General features: G+C 45.1%; 1 protein-coding gene across 1 annotated transcript; it reads right to left on the minus strand.

The window, feature by feature from the left end:
- Positions 1 to 12,933: 12,933 nt before the first annotated feature.
- arfgap3 (ADP-ribosylation factor GTPase activating protein 3) lies at positions 12,934 to 22,342 on the minus strand. Its single transcript, XM_082167237.1, has 16 exons — positions 22,184 to 22,342; positions 21,598 to 21,716; positions 19,359 to 19,431; positions 19,144 to 19,275; positions 18,983 to 19,063; positions 18,077 to 18,170; positions 17,921 to 18,001; positions 17,790 to 17,842; positions 17,390 to 17,526; positions 16,866 to 17,003; positions 16,573 to 16,689; positions 16,419 to 16,487; positions 16,200 to 16,317; positions 16,033 to 16,120; positions 13,575 to 13,705; positions 12,934 to 13,502 (listed from the first exon to the last, which is right to left on the minus strand). Exons 1-16 carry the CDS (start codon positions 22,250 to 22,252, stop codon positions 13,485 to 13,487), a joined length of 1,518 nt encoding a protein of 505 aa, XP_082023363.1. The 5' UTR covers positions 22,253 to 22,342; the 3' UTR covers positions 12,934 to 13,484.

Consider the following 22,342-nt stretch of genomic DNA (forward strand, 5'->3'; position numbering starts at 1 on the left):
GTAAATATATTTTAACAATCATCAACCGTTTCAATCGTGACTTCTACAACCAGTTAAATGAATGTAATTGAAAATATGAATTCAAATAAATGTTCATTCTTTATTGTCACTAAAGCATATACACAAGTATCAGAGTGAAGGTCTTGGATGCAATTATGTTGTGACAGGAAAGACCAGAATCCACAAAACATCAACTGCATACTATACATGTAATGCACAATTACAAATACAGAATACATTTTAAAAATTCATATACATTTTAAATATTGCAATGATTCTTTGAACAGTTCCTGATGCAGTACAAGTAACAAAGCAGTGACTGGATACAAGCAGTACAAGGATAGTCCACCCAAAACATGAGGATTCTCTCATCATTTACTCTCCTTCATGCCATCCCAGATGTATATGACTTTCTTCTTCACATAAACATAGACAAAGAGTTTTAAGGAAATAATCCCTCTCTGTGAGTCCATAATACAAGTGGATTGTAACCCATGTACGTAATGCTGGGTACACACCAAAAGATAATCGGGCTGATTTTGGGCCGATTTCTCCCCTTCCGACAATCCTAGCTATGTCCCGATTATCTTGATGGTTTAACAGATTATTTTATCAGATTTTCCCTTGGTGTGAGGTGTGTTAAGAGTGTCCGAACCTGCTCGGAAGAACGTCGGAGCCGCTCCGATCGCGAATCGTAAATATTAAACATGTTTAATATTTACGATCAGAAATCCTGATGTGTGGGGGGAACTCCGAGGACAAACACGCGCACGCTCTGGAGATTATCACGTGAAACGAAACAATATCCAATCAGAAAGCGAGATGATGGAAGACACGGTCATTCTCTCTCACACACACACACTTGCAGGAAGCTTAATGTTAAGATTTAGTATTCATAAGTGTACATTTCGAGGAAACATGCCTTTGTTTTTCATTTTAAGAGCAGAAATTTTACAATACCTAAACACAATATTGGGTTTGAAAAATAAGAAAGCTGCAAAGTGCGTTTCAATCTGTAAACATTTTCAATTTTTTTTTAACTTTTAAGTTTGTCACTGTTTATGTATATGTCTTTTTATGTTTGTTTATCGGCTTTACTCTTTGTACCCCCCTGACTGTAATTGTATAATTCTTAAAATCAATAAAAAAAAAATAAAAAAAAATAAAAAAAGCTGAGTGTTAAGGGTTCAGTGAGGTTCTATAGACTAGAGGGATTAAATAACTTTTTCTAAAGAGACAATAAATCCAATAAAGAATAAATAAAGACAATAAAGAATGAATATATTTCTGTATAAAAGGTTATATATAATGGTAGGTACAATGGTTTTTTCACGTGAATTTTCTGTGAAAATCATTCCAAACACTATCGCAATTTCTTCCTGCATATCGTCCGTCATGCTTATTCTGAAGTCTCACAATATTTTGCGAGATTTCCTGTGTTCATAGTCGAGACTCTGGTTGAAAATCTGTTTGTGTGTGGTGTGCTGTCTTTGTCACATCATGGCAGACCACACACTATAGGAGCAAAACGCTTAAATCTAGGATTTTTTGTCCTCATGTTTGTGTTCTGTCACATTTTGAAAATCTTATAAGATGTAAAAAATCTTTTGGTGTGTACCCAGCATAAGACAGTTGGTCGGAAGTGATTTTTAATAGTTAAAGGGGTCATATAATGGTACATGCACTTTTACAAGTTGATTGCACTGAAATGTCTGTTGGCAGTGCCTGTACACAACCATCCTATCATGATAAAAATCCATCCAGTGGTTTTGTTTTAATCTCCTTATATGTTTGACCATCTCTGAAATCAAGCCGTTCGATATTGTGACGTCATAAGATCGTACGCCCCTCCCGCTATTGTGATTGACAGCCGTGTTTCAACACAAGACCCGCCCTGAGCAAGCTGTGACAGCCGTCGTCATAGTAGTCCGCCATTGTTGATATGCTGGAGTAGAATGGCGTCTAAGCGATTGTGGTGTTCTGTTCTTAGATGTAATAAGGAACACAGCAGTCATTTGGATGTTCCTAAATCCGAGCCGTTGAAGAAGCAGTGGCTGAGTTTTGTTTTTGAAGCAATATGCCCAAAGGATTGACGCGGGGATTCCCTCACGGGGATTCCCCACGATCGTCTGTGCTTTCATGTTTGCGCGAATCATTTCACACCAGACAGCTTCACAAACGAGAAAAAACGTATCGGTACCAACGTGTTCCTGCTGAACCTCCAGAAGATGTGAGTGTAATGTTTTATTAACCTTTATATTAGTATTTATGGGTGAATGACGGATAAGGATTAAGATGTGAAAAAAAATAAAACTGCCAAAAAAATTCAAATTTTAGGACTTTCTATACTTATTAGAGTGTTGTGTATGTAATGCAATGACATGTACACATTTCAAGAATGTAATTAACCACTTTTTTTGGTGAATCAGATCTTTTTCCCCATGAAAATGTCATTCCTGGGTAACGTAATGAATTTTTAAATTAATTACATTTCTACCATTGTTGGCATATACAAATGTACTGATATCCATAATTGGAGCTCAACAAACAACTAGTGCTCGTAAAACTACATTTTAATCACAATAAATATAATCAATTTGGGATTTCATATAGACATGGGCTCAGTTTTGGCTGCTGATAACTCAAAATTCAGAACCAAATTTAAAAAAAAGCTGGAAAATGTTTAAAAATGTTTTCCAATAAAGTAAATAAGACTTGTTTTATCATTAACTCAACAAAAAACAGAATTGTGTAATCTAACACACAAATATGGGTTAAATGAATTGCCTGTGTCATTGTTAGCCGGAATGACATACTGTTAGACGGAAGGACATTCTGCAATATTTTTCAGGATTACCATAAAAACCATCCTCAGTATCATTTTTTCCTTTCCAACACTCAAACTTGAAACAAAGTAAGAGACACTGACAAGTTTTTAATGATTTAAAAAAGTTAAATTCATTGATAATGACCCATGTGACTCATTGAATCATATGAAATCAAGATGAATGACAGCTAAAATATGGCAAAAAACATACAATTATGTAAATAATGTTAATGTTAATAATATAACAATGATAACTTTGCCTAAAAGTTTACAAATGTTAATTAAAAACTAGATTGTTGTGCATATGTCATTCTGGATAACGGATGACATGTCCTGGCTAACAGGTTTTTTGTTATACAACAATGATATGTTGTTATCCAGGAATGACAAAAACCAATATTTTTTCTTTATAATCAGGCACTAACTTAACCACCTATGGAAAACTACAACTTAGCTATCATCGCTTAAGGTAACCTTTTAGATCAAATAGATCGTTTTTTAATATAAAATCATTATAAATGTTTTATTAGTGTTATCCAAAAGGTCACATGATATTGCTACAAAGTGCACCAGTGACCGAAATATCAAAATATCGACATTTTAAGAGACGCTTCCTGACCTTTGCACATGTTCTAGTGCTCCTTCAGGGTCTTCTTTTTGATACAATATTATGTCACATGACATACCAAAATGCATTATGGTCCAAAATGGTCATTGATGTCTGTTATCTAGGACTGACATTAGAGAAATCACAATTTGGGGACAAAAGTCGTTCTGTCATAACAATGTAAATAAGCTTAGTTTTATCACTATATTTGTAGGAATCATTGAAAACATCAATACAATTATGCCCAAGTAGATTTTAAATACTTTTATTTATATTTTTAAAAATTTTGTTGTATTTTTGTATTCAGATTTTAAGCCGGGACAGTTACCCGGAATGACATTTTGAGACTTTTGAGCTCAATAGTTCCTTAAAGATTAATTATTTATAATGAATTCTCACATGAGTAATTAAAGAGGGGGAAGTTGAGTCACTTAATGAAGTGCATTTAAAAATGTATACATTTTTATATTATGAATATGCTTGGGACACCAGAATTGACACGCCACGTCATTGACCCTTATATTAATCTTTGCGAAATTTGCAAACCTTGCTGCAGGCTTCATGATGAATGCTCTAAGGTTTACACTCAGGGTACATTACAGCATGTTTTCTATGTACGACGTTCTCAATATAATTCATAATCCCACGTTTATAACGAATAACACGTGGTTATTGTGTTAGATACGGTCAGAGAATGTCTAATACGGTGTACCCACAGAACAGAGGGGCGGGGTGAGCAAAGCTCATTATCATTTAAAGACACATGCACTGAAACGGCGTGCTGAAAACAGAGCTGTTTTTGACCAGGTAAAATTAGTGTTTTCTTACAATACTAATGAGAATTTTTTATTAAAGTATATTACAAACTTTTAATTTAGACCCTAAAGAATCATATTAGCTTGTACAAAAATGGCATTATATGACCCCTTTAAAACAGTCATATTATTAGTATTTTTCTTATCTAGCCTGTTGTTTGACTTCAGAAGGCATTGATTCATCCACTGAGGTCGCATGGATTACCATCACGCTCACTGTGTGTGGTTTAGAGTGTCTTTAGGACTCGCAGAGATGGATTACTTTCCTTACAATCTTAATTCGTGTTTATCTGTAGAAAGAAAGTAAAATGCATCTGGGACAGCATGAGGGTGAGTAAAATAAGTGAGAATTAAATTTTTGGGTGAACTATGCCCTTAACATTCATATGCTGTTGGTATGCTAATCCACGATCAGCATAGACTAATACGAATAAAGTGAAACCTCTTGTGTACTTGTGAACTATGTTTGTTTTAATCTAGACTAGGAAGTGTAAATATTTGCTAGTTTATATTAAAATAAATCAGGTGTCTGAAGATCAAGATCCCAGTCATTCAAAGGTGATGTGTCTGAACAGAGTAAGATTATTGTCTGATGGGTACAGTGGATCTCTGGTACTGTCACTCCATCCTCTCTGTCAGCATCAGAATTTTGTTTATGGAAAAGTTGCTCCACTCCCTGGAAAATGAGAGAGGAAATGTATTATAATCTAACAATACAAACTGCTTTGAACTCCCACATACAGTAGCAAGGGTACTAAAATATTTATTATATAAGGGATTTTACAGTACTAAATATTTACCTCGGAGTCAAGCAGCATTTATCATCTGTAATACTGTTGTGTAACCAGAAGATTGCTGTATTGCCCTATATATATAAACATATGGATGTGTATTCCCTAATTGCTGGATGTTTTCAGTCATAATTACTTGCATGTATTAAGTTTTTAATTTGGACATATATTTATTATTAAAGACTATTAAAGATTAAACATTTTTCTCTGAAATGTTCATTTGAAGTGCACTTTTTTTCATTATTATTAGTCAAATATGGACACAGAAAAAGCATTTTGTCAATACTAGATACATATAATAGCTTTATCACACAAAAGTAATCAGAATAAATATTGCAACCAGGGCGATACTTCAAAATAATTGAGTGTTTACATATTATGAACAGAGACGTGTTCTGTGGTTAAGTCGTGTCTCTCCTCTTTCACAAACTTTGCATCGCAAATTAATCAGCAATTGAGAAATTCAGGTTTAAATAGCTTTATCGGCATGGTAAAAAAAGGCTTTACATTGCCAAAGTTGAATCGGGCAGTGATTGACAGCGCTCTGGTCCAATGGCATCGGCCCAATGTTGTTTGGGGTGGCTGGGGGGAAATATGATCTAATCGAAGCAAATATGATCTAATCGAAGACTGTAACCGAATGTAGATAAACAAGTCATGTAATGATTGGACTAACAGTTAAATCAAGACAACACAGCTGTATAATGTTATGGGCTCTCACTGAGCTCTAAAATGCCCCTCCACCTGAAAAAAGCCAGTACTGTATTATAATAGTATTAGTATAGTATTAATGAAAAAATAAATAAATCAGACTTACCACGAATAGGCTAACGTTATCCAGTATCCTTCTGATATAGCGACGATGACTAATGATAAATAACGTTATCATTCGTCTGTAGCCTACTATTCCTTCTATAAGAAATCATCTCAACAATATAGTGTAGCAGCAAATAAATACAGATATAAACTTAATATCACTAAAATGAAATAGAAAGGTGCGATTACAGACGCTCACATCCACACATAAACACACCACTGACGTCTTCACTTCCAGGTCACGAAGCTGTCAATCAAAAACTCAGTAACCAATGAGAACACACTGCTACTAGCCCCGCCCCCACGAGAGAAATGTGTCAGAACGGCGAACGAAAACGTCTCCGGTTACTTTCGTAACCTCGGTTCCCTGAAAGGCAAGGAACGAGACATTACGGATGTCGTATATGGGAACTCCTCTCATCCTTCACTTCCGCTGAAATCTTATAGGCTAACGCCAGCAGAGCTGGCCAATTGACGCAAATATGCAAATACTGAAACACCGTTGCAGTTATAATGCAAGTGCAGCGTCAATTCCCTTCAGAATCGAACAACGCTAAATAAATAGCGAACACGGCGGCGAGCGTAATGTCTCGTTCCTTGCCTTTCAGGGAACCGAGGTTACGAAAGTAACCGGAGACGTTCCCTATCAAGGCTACGGAACTCGACATTACGGATGTCGTATATGGGAACTGTATAGAATCCCGCCGTGGCAGCAACTACTGAACAGACCCAATACAAACCTCGCCCCCAGAGTGCGAGTGCCTGATAGGCCGAGATTGACAAATAGCGAACCTCTAACCTCTGATAGGTCCAAAGGGACCAATCACAAGCTTACCAACACTATCTGGAATTTGCATATCCCGAGCAGTATAACTGGGGGAAGGTTGCACTGTAGACCAACAAGGCAACAACAACAGAGAAAGCCAACGCATAGCGGTGACAATAGTACAACACACAAATAGCACACAGAACAACTCATGAGCAAAGCGCAGAGCAGCTCTCTTAATGCTGTGTAAGCGATCAACTCACCGAAAGCACTCGAGACGCTACAGAGGGTAAATCCACTTGTAAAATCTGGCAAACGTGTTCTGAGAAGACCAGCCAGCCGCAAGACATAAATCCTGAATAGACATACCCTTAGTCCAAGCCCACGAGGAGGCAATCGCCCTAGTCGAATGGGCCTTGATGTTCAGGGGACATTCCTGTCCCAGGCAATCATAAGCCAAAACAATAGCGTCCACGATCCAGTGAGCAAGCCTCTGTTTTGAGACCCCCCGTCCCTTGTTGCATCCACCAAAGCACACAAACAGCTGGTCCGATTGTCGAAACGCTGCCGAGCGAGAAATGTATTCTCGGAGCGCTCTGACTGGGCAAATAGCACTCTGAGCATCCGAACCCTGAGAGGTTGATGGCTCAGCGGACAGGGCAGGCAGAGAAACGATCTGCGCTCTGAACGGGGTATTGAGCGACTTAGGAACGTAACCCGGCCTCGGTCTGAGAGTAACATTACAGTTTCCCGGTGTATACAAAGCGAATACAATCTTCACCTACAGAGAAAGCCTGTAAATCCCCAACCCGCTTCGCCGAGGCGAGAGCGAGAAGCAGAGCCGTTTTAATCGATAGTTCCTTAATGGCAATCGAGGCTAGGGGCTCGAAAGGCGGTCGTGACAAAGCCTCCAAGACCAAAGCTAAATGCAGGGCACAATCTCCTAGCTCCCTTGAGGAACCGTGTCACCGACGCATGTCTACCGATAGACTGTCCGTCAACAGGGGGGTGAAACGCGGCAATAGCGGCCACATAAACCTTCAGAGTGGATGGCAGGCTCCCTTCATCCATCCTATACTGAAGGAAGCGTAGAATGTCCGACACAGAACAGTCCGCTGGGTCTATGCCGACATCCTGACACCATTTAGAGAAAACACCCCACTTCAGAGCATACAGGCGCCTGGTGGACGGAGCTCGCGCCTCCGCGATGGTATTCAAAACCCGCGAGTGCAGCGCGTCCCGCCCGCTCAGCGACCCTGTAGCGGCCACACATGGAGGCTCCACAGCGCGGGGCTGGGATGCCAGATCGTTCCGCTCGCCTGAGACAGAAGGTCCTTCCTGAGCGGAATCTCCCATGGCTGCTCTGCTAGTAACTCTACCAGATCCGCGAACCAGGGCTGATTCGGCCAGTTCGGGGCTACCAGAGTCACCGCCGCCTTCTCCTCCCTGATTTTGCACAACACCATGGGCAAAATTTTCACCGGAGGAAAGGCATAGAGACAGACTCTCGGCCATCGCGCAGTCAGCGCGTCCACCTCCCGGGGGGAACGGGACAGCGAGAAGAACATCTGACAGTGCGCGTTCTCGCTCGTTGCAAAGAGGTCGACCTCCGCCCTGCCGAAACGATTCCATATCAGCCGAACCGTCCCGGGGTGAAGCCTCCACTCCCCCTGGGGAATCCCGCTTCTCGAGAGCATATCTGCCCCGCGATTTAGAACACCGGGGATGTGCGCCGCTCTCACCGAGAGGAAAAACCGGTCCGCCCATAGCAGAAGGGATTCCGCCTGCCTGAATAGGGCTTTGGAATGTACACCGCCTTGGCGATTTATGTACGAGACCACGGAAGTGTTGTCTGTCCGAATCAACACATGCCGCTGCTCCAGCTGAGACCGGAAGGTTTTTAGAGCTAGAGAGACCGCTTCTAGTTCCAAGCGATTTATGTGCCACTCCATCTGCTTCTCTGACCACCGACCCGAGGCGGGCTTGCCCAAGCAGACCGCTCCCCATCCGGTGGATGAAGCGTCCGTCAGGACCTCCACTCGCCGCGTCACTAAGCCCATAGGGACACCTGAGCTGAAGAGATCTGGGTTCCTCTACGGGGCCAGGGCGCGGGCGCATCCGCTGGTGACCATAACGCGCCTGTGGCCAGAAAACCACGCACTTGGGGGAACGCGCGCTTTCAGCCAGAGTTGAAGCGGTCTCATATGCAGCAGCCCCAGATGACACACCGAAGAAGCCGCTGCCATCCGTCCCAGTAGCCTCTGAAACTCTTTCAGTGGGACGAGCCTGCCAGGTCTGAAGAGACCGAGAGAAGAACTCAGAGCCTCCGCTCGCTCGGGGGAGAGGCGCGCTCTCATTCTCACCGAATCCAAGCACACTCCCAGGAATGTTATCGTCTGGCTCGGTGTGAGCACACTTTTTTGGACGTTCACCCTCAACCCGAGCATCTCCAAGTGTCGAAGGAGGGTATTCACGTGGCTGACCAGCGTTTCTCTCGACTGAACTAGCCAGTCGTCCAGATAGTTCAAGACGCGCATTCCGCTCGATCTGAGGGGGGAGAGTGCCGCGTCTACACATTTTGAAAACGTTCGGGGGGCTAGGGCCAGTCCAAACGGAAGCACCGTATATTGGTACGCCGAATCCTCGAACGCAAACCTCAGGAATCGTCTGTGACGCTTCACTATCTGAATGTGAAAGTAAGCGTCCTTTAAATCCACTGAAGCGAACCAGTCCCCGGGGCGAATTTGCGCCAGGATTTGCTTCAGTGTTGTCATCCTGAAGGCGCGCTTGTGAAGCGCTCTGTTGACAGGTCTCAGATCCAGAATGGGGCGGAGACCCCCTCCCTTCTTCGGCACAATGAAGTAGCGGCTGTAGAACCCGCTGTCCCGCTCGCTCGGGGGAATTGGTTCTATAGCCTTCTTCTCGAGCAAGCTGCACACTTCCTGCCTCAGCACATGAGCGTTTTGGGGCAAAGTTAATGACTGAATTACGCCGCGAAAGCGGGGTGGTCTGCGTTTGAACTGAAGTGTGTACCTGCGCCGAATTATATTCAACACCCACGGCGAAATGCCCGGAATAGCTTCCCACGCTGCCTGGAAACGACTGAGCGTGGGCTGATCTAAACCTGCGGTCATCGCCGCTGCGGTCATGGCCGCTATGTGAGTGCTGGGGGTAGTTATTGACCGTGACTCTGCGCTGCTCGAGGGCAGGGCGGGTAACACAGTGTGTGGTGCAAGAGGAGAAAAAAGCTCTGTTTGTGAAGTAGTGATTTGCTTTATTTGAACAACATTCACAACATTTGCATACACAGAACAACTGCACGCGTCGCTCGCAGAACTCTGAGTGACGAAGTGCACTAGAGCGCGCCGCTTGACGCGGGGCCGGCCTGACGCTCTTTCCTCCTCTTGCCCGAGCGGTCAGGACGACTGCTTGGGCCTGGCAGGGGACGCGGTGGGCTTTCTGCGCGGGCTCCTCTGCGTCCTCCTGTTACCTGCCCCTTGCCACTGACCGCTGCGGCCCTTACGGGCATCCTGTCCCGGGCGGGGTGCTGTCTGTCTTCTGGCCGCAGCCTGGGGTTGGCGGCCTGAGGCTGAGGACGAACGAGAGCGCGGCTGCGGCGGCGCCCTTCGCGGAATGACGTGGCTCATAGCCTTGGCCTTTTTCTGCGTCTCGGAGTAACGCTCGGTTACTTTCTCCATGGCGTCTCCGAACAGGCCTGCAGGGGAAATGGGCGCATTCAGGAGCGTCTTCCTGTCGGCTTCCTGCACGTCCGACAGGGTGAGCCACAGATGCCTGTGGAGGACCACGAGGAAGCCCATAGAACGGCCGATCGCCTGGGCCGAGCGCTTCGTGGCCAGGAGTGCGAGGTCCGTGGCCGAACGGAGATCTCGGATGGCGTCAGCGTCAAGAGAGGCGGCGCCATCCAGAGACTTCAGCTGCTTTGCCTGGAGCACTTGGAGAAGGGCCATAGCATGCAGCGCGGATACCGCCTCCCCCGCGGCACCGAAGGCTTTGTTGGCCTGGTGGGCCGTAAATCTGCAGGCTCGGGACGGCAGGCTGCGGTCCGAGCCCAGGGCGGGAGCCGACGGGCAGAGATGAGCGGCGACGGTCTCCTCAACGGGGGGGATGCTGAGGTAGCCGTGGTCCCCCGCCTCGTCCACGGGGGCAAACATAGCCTGGGTGGAAGTGAGGGTGCGCGCCGATTGCGGGGCCGCCCACGACTTCACCACGTGCTCATGCACGTCGGGAAAAAACGGTGTTCCCCTTTTCGAAGCGGCCTGACGGCGGCTCGTTTGTAGGAACCACGTATCCAATTTGCTCTTTGATGGTTCATCAGGAGCTTTCCAGTCGAGGTCCAGCTCCTCGACGGCCTTAGAGAGGACGCGGAAGAGCTCGTCCTGCAGGTCCGCAGGGGTGTCCTGCTCCGCGGCCGCCAGCGGTGCGGCCTGCTCTGCACCCCAGTCGTTCTCGGAAGCCGACAGCGACATGGAGTCGTCCCCCTCACTCACCCCGAAGGAAACGAAGTCAGCGACGTCGCGAGGGGGATGAAAGGTGGGGTCGGGGAAGCTCACCGGGGAGCGAACCTCGACTCTGCGGTTGGGGGGGGCTACCAGCGGCTCAGAGGCGGCGGTAGGCCCAATCCCCGCTGCTGCGCGAGCTTCCTCCCTCCTGGCTCTGAGGGCTTGAAGGGATAAATCCGCGCAGTGGTCGCAGGACCCTCCGTCCCCGAGGGCTGACTCAGCATGGGCCAGCCCCAAGCACGCGATGCAGAACAGGTGCGTGTCGGTGGGGGCGATGGGGCCCGAGCATAAGTTGCAAGTAGTTGCCATCGGATGCAGGAGACAGTGCGAGTATCTCCGACGCAACTTCAACGACGGCGAATAATCCAAGTTTGTAGTATCAGCTTTCTAGCACACGATTTAAGCGTGAAGAGAGAGATTCTGAAGGGAATTGACGCTGCACTTGCATTATAACTGCAACGGTGTTTCAGTATTTGCATATTTGCGTCAATTGGCCAGCTCTGCTGGCGTTAGCCTATAAGATTTCAGCGGAAGTGAAGGATGAGAGGAGTTCCCATATACGACATCCGTAATGTCGAGTTCCGTAGCCTTGATAGTGAACTCAGGGAGCGGAAACGAAAACTTCAGAAGCGGAAATGAAAACTCTGGAAGCGCATTTGTAAGTTCAGATCAGCCATTGAAATATGAGAAATAGTTAGCAAAACATGCAGTGTATTAAAAACAAAGTAAAAAAAATTGCCTGCGATTTATTCTTTTTCAGTTTCAGAGATAATTTATTTAGTTTCAATTTATATTTTCATTAGTTTCTTGAAAAGCTACGTTCATTATTATTGGCTCAAGAATAATTCCATATAACTGGAGACAGCTGACACACTGAATGTCTGAAAATGGTCACACCCGCTCTTACGTTCAAAAGCACTCTCCATATCCCAACGATATTTTTTATTGTATATATGGGAGATATTCCAGATGAGGTTGGAAAATGACAAATAATTATTTATGATTTTACAAGTAAAAAGGCAATAACTCGGAAATGGCACAAGGAAGAACCAGTTACGAGAGAAGACAAACTAGCAACAGAAGTTAGAGAAATGGAAAGACTTGCATATACACTTCAGCCGCAAATGCAAATCTTTTGAGTAAATGGTTAACAACTTCCTCTGTGGTTTAGATTGTATTTGTAAGTGTATATACATGTGTACAGATATAATGTACTGGTGATTGCCTCTTTGGATGCTGATACGTCATTAAACCCCTGACACCGAGAAGCCCAGAGCTGACTGTAAAGTGAAAATTTTTGCAGGATTATTGTATTTTATACTTTAATGAGGAAGTTTTATTAGCCTTTACATTTTTGTTTATTATAAAAAAGAAAAGTCACCAATTAAAAGAAATGTAATTAATACGACTGCCTACCGAAGCTTTGATTTATACTGTTTTAAGACTCTGAACAAGAACTGACCACAGAGAAGTCTTCTGGTCAAAATTATCCATTTTTAATGCTTATAATTTGGGCCAGAGTCAACTTACTTAACAAAATAATTAACTAATAATAAGGTTAAAGGTGTTAAGATAAAAGTACACACCGCACAACATGCATTGAGCACATCGGAAAATCAAGCATTGTTCTGTTGTGGATTTCCTTTTCTGTGAATCAAAGAAAGGTTTTTCCTTTATTTGGTTCTGTATTATTAAAGAGAGTAAAAAAATATCTGTCTTTTAGAAAAATATGTATTTTTTTAATTCTCTTTCTAAAATGAAAACTGAATTACCAGAAGAAGCTCAAAATAATTATTCATCAAATCAGTTCTTTATTAAATTAAACCAGTTTTCCAGATAAATCAACCACCTTCATGTTTGATAAATGTTAATAAATGACAAAAAAACAAGAACATATATATATGGCAATGAGATTAATAAGGCCTCAGGTAAACGATTGTCACAATCAGATCATTGGTAGTGTCATCATCATCAACTCTATATTACACAGCACATAAAGCCCTTCTATGAGCAGAACATCATCACATCCACTGCTCTGATATCCTCCTCGTGATCAGTCCACAGTTACTCCTGCATTACTGTAGGAAACAGCTGAAGAACTGCGAGGTTATATCTCAGAATAGTGCAAAAGTAAACGAGTGCAAATATTTCACTTCAATTACAGATGATATTTGGTCCCCAAAGCACACACTTCCCAAACGCCACACAGAATCCCCATCAAACGCACCGAATGCCGGCCGACTAAAGCAGAAACAGAAGAAAACAGGCCAAAGCCATGGACTGATAATAAGCTCCTTCCCTCAGTGTGGTGGTGTCTGCGGCGGCGGCGGCTCCACCGACGCTCATGTGCCGTAGCGATCCTGCAGGGACACACAGAGGTTAGTCACGCGCATCCACACGGATGAACGGGTTCAGCAGGAGCAGAAGCTGACCTGTATAGAGGACACAACTCCACTGGCCATGCCCGACAGCTTTCCCGCCACAGACCGAACGCCACTCTTCAGCTGCATCATGTCCGGCACAGCGGGCATCATGTTACTCAAGCGGGATGAGCCGCCGGACACTGGGATACAACCACAAACAACATCACATCCATTCAAGCGGAGCTCACTGTGCAAAATAGCAGCCAATCACATCGCTTCAAGCGGAGCTCACTGTGCAAAACAGCAGCCAATCATAATGTCAATCCAGTTCCTTTAATGGCAGCGGCTATCTTCAAGAGAAAATAGCAGTACTGTGTAAGTACTTACTAACTAAGAGTAAGTAGTTGTTAGATCCTCTTTATACTTGGTGCAAAAAGTGGCAGATACTATTGTATATTATAAAACAGTATGCGATGACAGCATATTCAGTGTACATGAATATATTTATTAAAATCATGCTTTATTGGGACATTACTGTCCCTAAATCCCTCCACGATAAACACTAAATCCCCACTATTACACACCCATCAGGCACTTCATCTTCACTTTTCTAATATTTTCTTCACTTTTATTTGAAATAAACTCCTCTCTGAGCTGATGTGTGATGGAGAAAGATAAACTCCTCTCTGAGCTGATGTGTGATGGAGAAAGATAAACTCCTCTCTGAGCTGATGTGTGATGGAGAAAGAGTTTGTAAAGTCGCGCTTAGGGGCTGGGTATCATTCAAAAATCATTCAAATTGGTATTCGATACCAATACCGATACCTTGATTTCGATACTGGTTCCTGAACGATACTTTTTTCGATACCAATTTTATGAAATCCGTTTTAACAAGATTACATAACACATTACCTCAGAAAAACTTTGGTTTTATTTTTTCCGTTTGACTTATGCTCCTTAGCCAGTGCACAAAGGAACACATTTTTTTTATAAAGAGCTCATGCTCACCAAAGCTGAATTTGTTTGATCAAAATTACAGTAAAACTTGTAACATTGTGGAATAGTATTACAATTTTAAATCTTATTTGAATATATTTCAAAATGTAATTTATTCCTGTGATGTCAAAGCTGAATTTTCAAAATCATTACTTCTGTGTCACAGGATCCTTCAGAAATATGAAAACAGTTTGCTTTCACCTGCACTCGCGTCTCATATGAGTATGTGCGCTGAGAGTTCTGCGCGTCTCGTGTGTGTAGAGTTTGCGTGTATGTGCGTAAGCGACTTTAGGTGTGTCGTTGTGCATTTCATATTTGTTTGAGCACTGACGTTGATGAGTTAACCCCTTAGGTATCGAAATCTGGTACCGAAAAATAAGTCATTTTTCGATACTCGATAGTATCGAGGCAATTCGGTCGCTACCTAAAAAGTATCGAACTCGGTACCCAGCCCTAGTCACGCTAGACGCTAGCATAAACCTCTCTGCTCTCCACGCCACTGCTACTGTTATCAGACAGGTTTCTTCTGTCGTTTCTCCGGCTCAATCAGACGCTGGTGGGCGGAGTCAGCGTAAATAAGGAGAGATATTTGCAAATTACTGTAAAGAGACACTCCATTATTTCATTTGTTTGCCCTAAATATGAGTCACGATTTTTAATGATCTTAAACGTGCTGCGACATATTCCAACGCAACTCACACAACGTAATTAACGTCAAGCGTTAATTATGACAGAAAAAAATTAGATGGCAAAAATAAAGAAAATATTGAAGATATAAACTAAATTTTAAGGAAAAAAAAGTTACTTTCAGCCGAATATGAATAAAAGCTCAGTTGATATTAGCTTTGGATATATTAAATATTATTGTGGTAACATGTTAGGTTTTATTATGTAACACATACACATTTTTTTCCTCTAATTAAAATGATATGATATACATCATTCAATTAAAACAACAGGAAAAAAAAGATTGTATTTTCACACAGAGGAAACCTAAGTGTGTTTATTCAGCAACCACAATCACAATCGAGATTCCAGATCCATGTTTAGATTTATTACAGTTCATCACTGAAGGTTTTACGGCAGATTTAGTCGCACAAGCGGCTCATGACAGAGCACAGACTGACTGAACGAAAACTCAGAGCCGTTTAAATCTCTTCTAGCGACTCTGCTCTGGTTAGCTCAGACTGGTGACGCGATGCGCAATGACAGATCGCTCTCCACTTCCTGTTAAGTGATGTATCGATGTTCCCTTATTCCCTATGCCGTGCCCTTCGAACTGAACATGTTCGATCCCTTCAGATTGGGATCTCACTTAAGATGGCGAAATACCCTGTGAAGTCCACTTACGGTCCGATGAACGCACCTTTATACTTGAGCAGAATGGGCACATGGATTTAACAAAATAAAGATGTGCGCCGATAAATCATTTATAGTAAACACTGCAATATTCCATAAGAAAACAAGAATAGTGAATTGTGATGTCATGCTGACTGTAAAGTAGGGCTGATCTACGAGTGGAGACACGCACCTGCTGATTTCTTCTGCTCATCAAACAGATCCGCGGAGCTGATGGCTGAACTGCCCGAGTAGTTCTCCAGTCGCGCCCGCACTTCGTACTGAAACACGAGAAACACAAGCGTTTAACGCCACAGAGCTCACCACACATCACCTGAAGCGCTCGAGCGCAGGCGTCACCTCAGAGTAGTCCTGCTTGCCGAAGAACATGTCGGATGAAATGGCCTTGGCGTTGGCGAACTTCCTCTGGGCGTCGTCAGAGACACACTGCGGCTCCGTCGTCCTCCTCACCACGGCCCTGTGGGAGAACACAACAACACTGCGTTCAGCGCACGGCATGCTGGGACTGAGGCCGAGCACAGGAGCGACACAGGACTGTTTAAGAGCACAGGAACTGACCTCTCTGTGTCCTGGTCCATGTCAGCCTGCTGAAAGAAGAACGGATCTGAGGACTCCTCGTCCGGGAGCCTACAGGAAGAGGAAGGACACACTCATGAACAAGAGCACAGACACACACACACACCGCTCTCAGAGATCAGCAGCGAGGCGTCACCTGGAGGAGAAGCGCTTGTCCTCGTCATCATCATGAGCTCTTCTGCTGGAGGAGCTCAGAGCCGGAGCCTCTTGCTGGATGATCCGCAGGTCCTTCGTCACCGAGTGAGACAAGCCGCTGGAACACAGGGAGACACCGCTGCTTAGCCCCGCCCACACTGACATCTCATCGGGCAAACACAGCCCCGCCCACACTGACATCTCATCGGGCAAACACAGCAAGTCGTGAGACACTGACACACACTGGTATCTCAGCAGTGACGCACACTGACACACACACACACACACACACACCTGCGAGCACCGAAGCCCATGCCGAGTCGCTCCGCTTGCTCCTTCCTCTTGCCGTCCATGCGACTCATCTGCTGCTCGTCCCTCCTCGCACTCCTCTGCAGCTCCAGACTGTCAAACGAGTGGCTCAGGGACGATCCTCTGAGAGAGCACACACACACACAGACACAGAAGGCTGAGCACTCGCTCCCCATCACCACTGTCAAATACACTTCTTACACTTCTTCAAAAATTCTGATTTTTTTCAGTTTAGATTTCTGGATTCTGTTGTTTTTGCTTTCATTTTTCTGGAGAGTGATTTGAAATGATTTAAATACATTTTTAGTAATCAAAAGCATGTCTAGCAACTTGAAAAATTGAACTTAATTTATTAATTTATTTGTTTTTTCACAAATTCCTTTTTTTTTTCTCGCTTAGATTTTACTTTTTCATTTAAAATTTTCTGGACTCTAAATTAAATATTAGCAACCAAAAAGCATGTCTAATTAAAATCATGAAACGTTTTCTTGCGTGGCTGAGATGCTCACCTCAGGTGTTGAGGCTCGGTGTCGCTGCTCTTCATCTCCTCCTGGAGTCTGTCCACGGCCTGAGCTCGCTTCTGCTGCGCGCTGAAGCTCTGACTGCTGACCTTCTGTGCGCCCAGACCGGCCTTCCTGCCGCCCACCTGACACACACACACACACACACACACACCAGACGAGGATGAGCGACCTCTGAAACTGGGCATTACTAGCTCTCTTTATGATCAATCACTTGTGTTTCTAAATATTTGTCATGGTGAAAATGACTGTTTTTGATGTCGTTCAACACCCTGAACTGAGCTTATGCCCTTCGGTATGACATCACTTCCTGCTCTATGTCACACGGCTCACTGCTGAGAGGAATAATACCAGTAAAATGGACCGTGTCTGTCTGTGAGAAACTCACGGTTTTCCTGCCGGAGGTGGCGGCGGGTTTCTTCTTGATCAGAGAGGGCAGCTCTGTAAGAGAGGGTTATGAGTTATGAATATGATGATGATTTCAGCAGTACGAGTCTGTCTGAGGGGTGAGAGTGTCACCTGATGAAGATGATGAGGGAGATGTGCTGAGCTGCTCCACACTGGGACCCTCCTCACCAGCACCAGCACCGGCACCGGCACCTGCACCCATCAAACACCAACAGCGTCCAGACAAACCAAACAACAGAACATACACTGTATCTGAAACACCAGAACACACTATCATCATCGTACCGTTATTATTCCTGTCCTGGACGGAGTCCTGCTGCTGGCTGGTGTTCAGCTGGTGTCCCTCCTTCAGCATGGGCAGCTAAACACACACACACACACACACATATATCCATGAGAGCAGCATCACACATTCATTCAGAAACATCCTGCTCACTGCGGAAGAGTTCTGGGTGGCTGATAGGGTGTTGCTAGTGTGTTCTGGAAGGGTTGATAGGGTGTTGCTGGGAAGTTGCTAGTTCACACAAATGGCTATTATGAAGTTTTTATAGTTTTTATAGTTTTCTTAGCATGTTTTATCACATAGCCAGACCATGCTAACATGATTTTGCATGATGCTAGCACATTTAGACTTGTTTTTATCATGTAGTTAGTATTTTAGCATCTTTTAGCACTTAGCTAATTGCTTTTAGCATGTAGCTATTCACTGCTAGCATATGTTAAATGTTGGAAGTCCTGTTTGCTAGCATTAGTCAAAAGATCCAACCTCCATGTCTCTACGATGTTCTGTTGCAGAGATATAGGTCTTGCTAAACGGTTGCTAGGGTACTCTGTTTGGTTGCTAGGAAGTGGCTTGTCAGCTGCCAGTGATAATGATACTCCGGAGGCTGCAGGTCAGTATGAATGATACAAACCAACCACAATCCCTCTATGACATTCAGATGTGAAGATATCGCTCTTTAATTTTGGGTTGCCAGGGAGCTCGACAATGGTTGCTAGGGCGTGGCTAGGAAGTGTGATGGGATGCCGAGTCAAACGAGCCCACCCTCATGTTTATATGACACTTCTATCCAAAGATAACCCTTTGATCTCTTTGAATAGAAGTCTATGGGATCAGCTGCTAGGGTGCTCGACAACGGTTGCTAGACTGATTGATCATCATCATCAGCTGACCTGAATGTGCTGCGTGAAGAAGTCCTCGTGTCTGTCGACGGGAGACGAGGGCGAGAGCGGAGCCAGACTGTCCAGCCACAACTAGAGAGACACAGAGAGAGACATGAGCTTCATCACACTGATCAGCATAATGGCGATCAGCTGATCAGTGATGTCATCACCTCAGTGCCGTGCTGGCGCGTGGCTTGCGTGGCCAGACTCTTGATGCGCTCGCGGTACAGCAGCGCCGCCTTGCTGCTGTATTTGACGTTGGCGGCGCTGGCGCTGCAGCCGTGTTGACTGAAGAACGCACTCTGTGGAGAACACACACACACACACACTCACGGTCAGATCAGAGTCACATGACTTCCTCGTCATCGTCATCTTCATCACTCACCGCGCTGGCGTTGCCGCCGACCTGCATGCAGCGCAGCTGGAACCAGGACCAGTTGGAGTCCAGCTCCGTCGACCTGCAGAGACACAGAGCAATCAGTGCCGTCATGTGACATGATCATGTGACCTACACCTGCTCCCACAGCGCCCTCTAGTGCTCGAGCAACCACTTCACTCAGGGTCTTTATCAGGGTGGAGGAAAACAGAGAATAAAAGAGAAAAAATATGTCTTGTTGCATCAGAATCTGAAGGCTTTGAAAAGACGTTCTTCATTTTTACAGAAAACCGCCATCAAAGACGCTCTTTAAAGCTAAACACAGACGTTTCTGGTTTATTAAGTGTGTATTTAAAGTTTCTCTCAATCTCGGTTTATTTATAAAGCACAATTAAAAACAGCCACAGTTGATCAAAGGGACATCTCAAGTTAGAGGCTACAGTGAAGAGATAAGTTTTTAATTTTAAAATATGTAATGTTGGTGCTGTTCTAATATGAATCGGTAAACTGATCCAAAGTTTAGGTGCGGCTCTGGAAAAAGTTTTCTAGATTTTAACTTTGACTTTGGAACAGTTAACACACTCTGGCTGGCAGACCTAAGAGTTCTCAGTGGATGGTGTTCACACAAGTCTGATAGGTAAGAGGGGACGAGGCCATTTAAACATGTAAAAACATCAGAAGCACTTTAAAGTCAACTCTAGAGTGGACTGGGAGCCAATGTAAAGATGATAATAGTAAAGTAATTTACATATTTAAAGTAAATACAACTTTTTCTGTTGTATTTGTCCCGTGATGTGACCTTACAGTGGTGTGTGTGTGTACCTGATGAAGGACAGGTGAACCCCCAGAGAGCGGGGTGTGTGTGTGTGTGTGTGTGTGTGTGTGTGTGTGTGTGTGTGTGAGTACCTGATGAAGGACAGGTGAACCCCCAGAGAGCGGGGTGTGTGTGTGTGTGTGTGTGAGTACCCGATGAAGGACAGGTGAACCCCCAGAGAGCGGGGTGTGTGTGTGTGTGTGTGTGTGTGTGTGTGTGTGTGTGTGTGTGAGTACCTGATGAAGGACAGGTGAACCCCCAGAGAGCGGGGTGTGTGTGTGTGAGTACCTGATGAAGGACAGGTGAACCCCCAGAGAGCGGTGTGTGTGTGTGTGTGTGTGTGTGTGTGTGTGTGTGTGTGAGAGTGTGTGAGAGAGAGAGAGAGAGCGGTGTGTGTGTGTGAGAGAGTAAGTGAGTGAGAGTACCTGATGAAGGACAGGTGGACCCCCAGAGAGCAGTGTGTGTGTGTGTGTGTGTGTGTGTGTGTGTGTGTGTGTGTGTGTGTGTGAGTACCTGATGAAGGACAGGTGAACCCCCAGAGAGCGGGGTGTGTGTGTGTGTGTGTGTGTGTGTGTGTGTGTGTGTGAGTACCTGATGAAGGACAGGTGAACCCCCAGAGAGCGGGGTGTGTGTGTGTGTGTGTGTGTGTGTGTGTGTGTGTACCTGATGAAGGACAGGTGAACCCCCAGAGAGCAGTGTGTGTGTGTGTGTGTGTGTGTGTGTGTGTGTGAGTACCTGATGAAGGACAGGTGAACCCCCAGAGAGCGGTGTGTGTGTGTGTGTGTGTGTGTGTGTGTGTGTGTGTGTGTGAGTGTGTGAGAGAGAGAGAGAGCGGTGTGTGTGTGTGAGAGAGTGAGTGAGTGAGAGTACCTGATGAAGGACAGGTGGACCCCCAGAGAGCGGTGTGTGTGTGTGTGTGTGTGAGTACCTGATGAAGGACAGGTGGACCCCCAGAGAGCGGTGTGTGTGTGTGTGTGTGAGTACCTGATGAAGGACAGGTGGACCCCCAGAGAGCGGTGTGTGTGTGTGTGTGTGAGTACCTGATGAAGGACAGGTGGACCCCCAGAGAGCGGTGTGTGTGTGTGTGTGTGAGTACCTGATGAAGGACAGGTGGACCCCCAGAGAGCGGTGTGTGTGTGTGTGTGTGAGTACCTGATGAAGGACAGGTGGACCCCCAGAGAGCGGTGTGTGTGTGTGTGTGTGAGTACCTGATGAAGGACAGGTGGACCCCCAGAGAGCGGTGTGTGTGTGTGTGTGTGAGTACCTGATGAAGGACAGGTGGACCCCCAGAGAGCGGTGTGTGTGTGTGTGTGTGTGAGTACCTGATGAAGGACAGGTGGACCCCCAGAGAGCGGTGTGTGTGTGTGTGTGTGAGTACCTGATGAAGGACAGGTGGACCCCCAGAGAGCGGTGTGTGTGTGTGTGTGTGAGTACCTGATGAAGGACAGGTGGACCCCCAGAGAGCGGTGTGTCCCGGAGCAGTCGATGCAGAGAAACACACCGTATGTGATGCTTGCCCAGCTGGGGTTCTTCAGCGAGCAGTCGAAGCACATCTGCACACACACACACACACACACACACACACACACACACAATCACCATACTGCTCATAACAGCCAATACGACTGATGTGACACTTCAAATGATGCTATAATGCTTTAAATTCATTCTGATTTAGAGACAGAAACATTAGTACACACAGTCAACTAACATTTTAATGTTTTTCCACTTTTTGTTTTGTTGAGTACTATTTGTTTTGTTGAGTTAGTTTTCATGAAAACACGTTTAAACGTCCGCAAGAGCACCAGAACGCCACGTCTGCGTCTGTACAGTTGTGTTCTCGAGTAAAGCTGGTTTAATGAACACCATGACGCGTGTAAAACACGCACTTCATCTGCCATATGTTCCAGATAAACATGAGACGTGTCACAGAAGTGTTCAGTGTTCAGCTCGCCGCAGTCGCAGCAGGAGCAGAGAGTCCTCAGGGGACACACACACACTCTCACACACTCACACTCACCTTGTTGGTGGGGACGGAGCGCAGTCGCTTGAGGACCGTGGTGATGTCGTGTTTACTGGGGTCCGTCATGTTTACAGCTCTGCGTCAAACACCGAGTGAAGAAACACTCTGCGAACATCCGCGCTTCACTTCCGCATGCGACGCACCGCGCGCTGATTG

This window comes from Leuciscus leuciscus (genome assembly GCF_965113295.1).
Source record: "Leuciscus leuciscus genome assembly, chromosome: 4".
In the NCBI taxonomy this organism is placed as follows: Eukaryota; Metazoa; Chordata; class Actinopteri; order Cypriniformes; family Leuciscidae; genus Leuciscus; species Leuciscus leuciscus.

Excerpts from the sequence above, each read along its gene's own strand:
- arfgap3 (XM_082167237.1), bottom strand. The coding sequence starts at position 22,252 with ATGACGGACCCCAGTAAACACGACATCACCACGGTCCTCAAGCGACTG. Across the intron at positions 19,432-21,597 it reads GTCCACCTGTCCTTCATCAG|GTCGACGGAGCTGGACTCCA; the intron begins GTACTCACACAC and ends GTGTCTCTGCAG. Across the intron at positions 16,318-16,418 it reads ATGGACCAGGACACAGAGAG|GGCCGTGGTGAGGAGGACGA; the intron begins GTCAGTTCCTGT and ends GTTCTCCCACAG.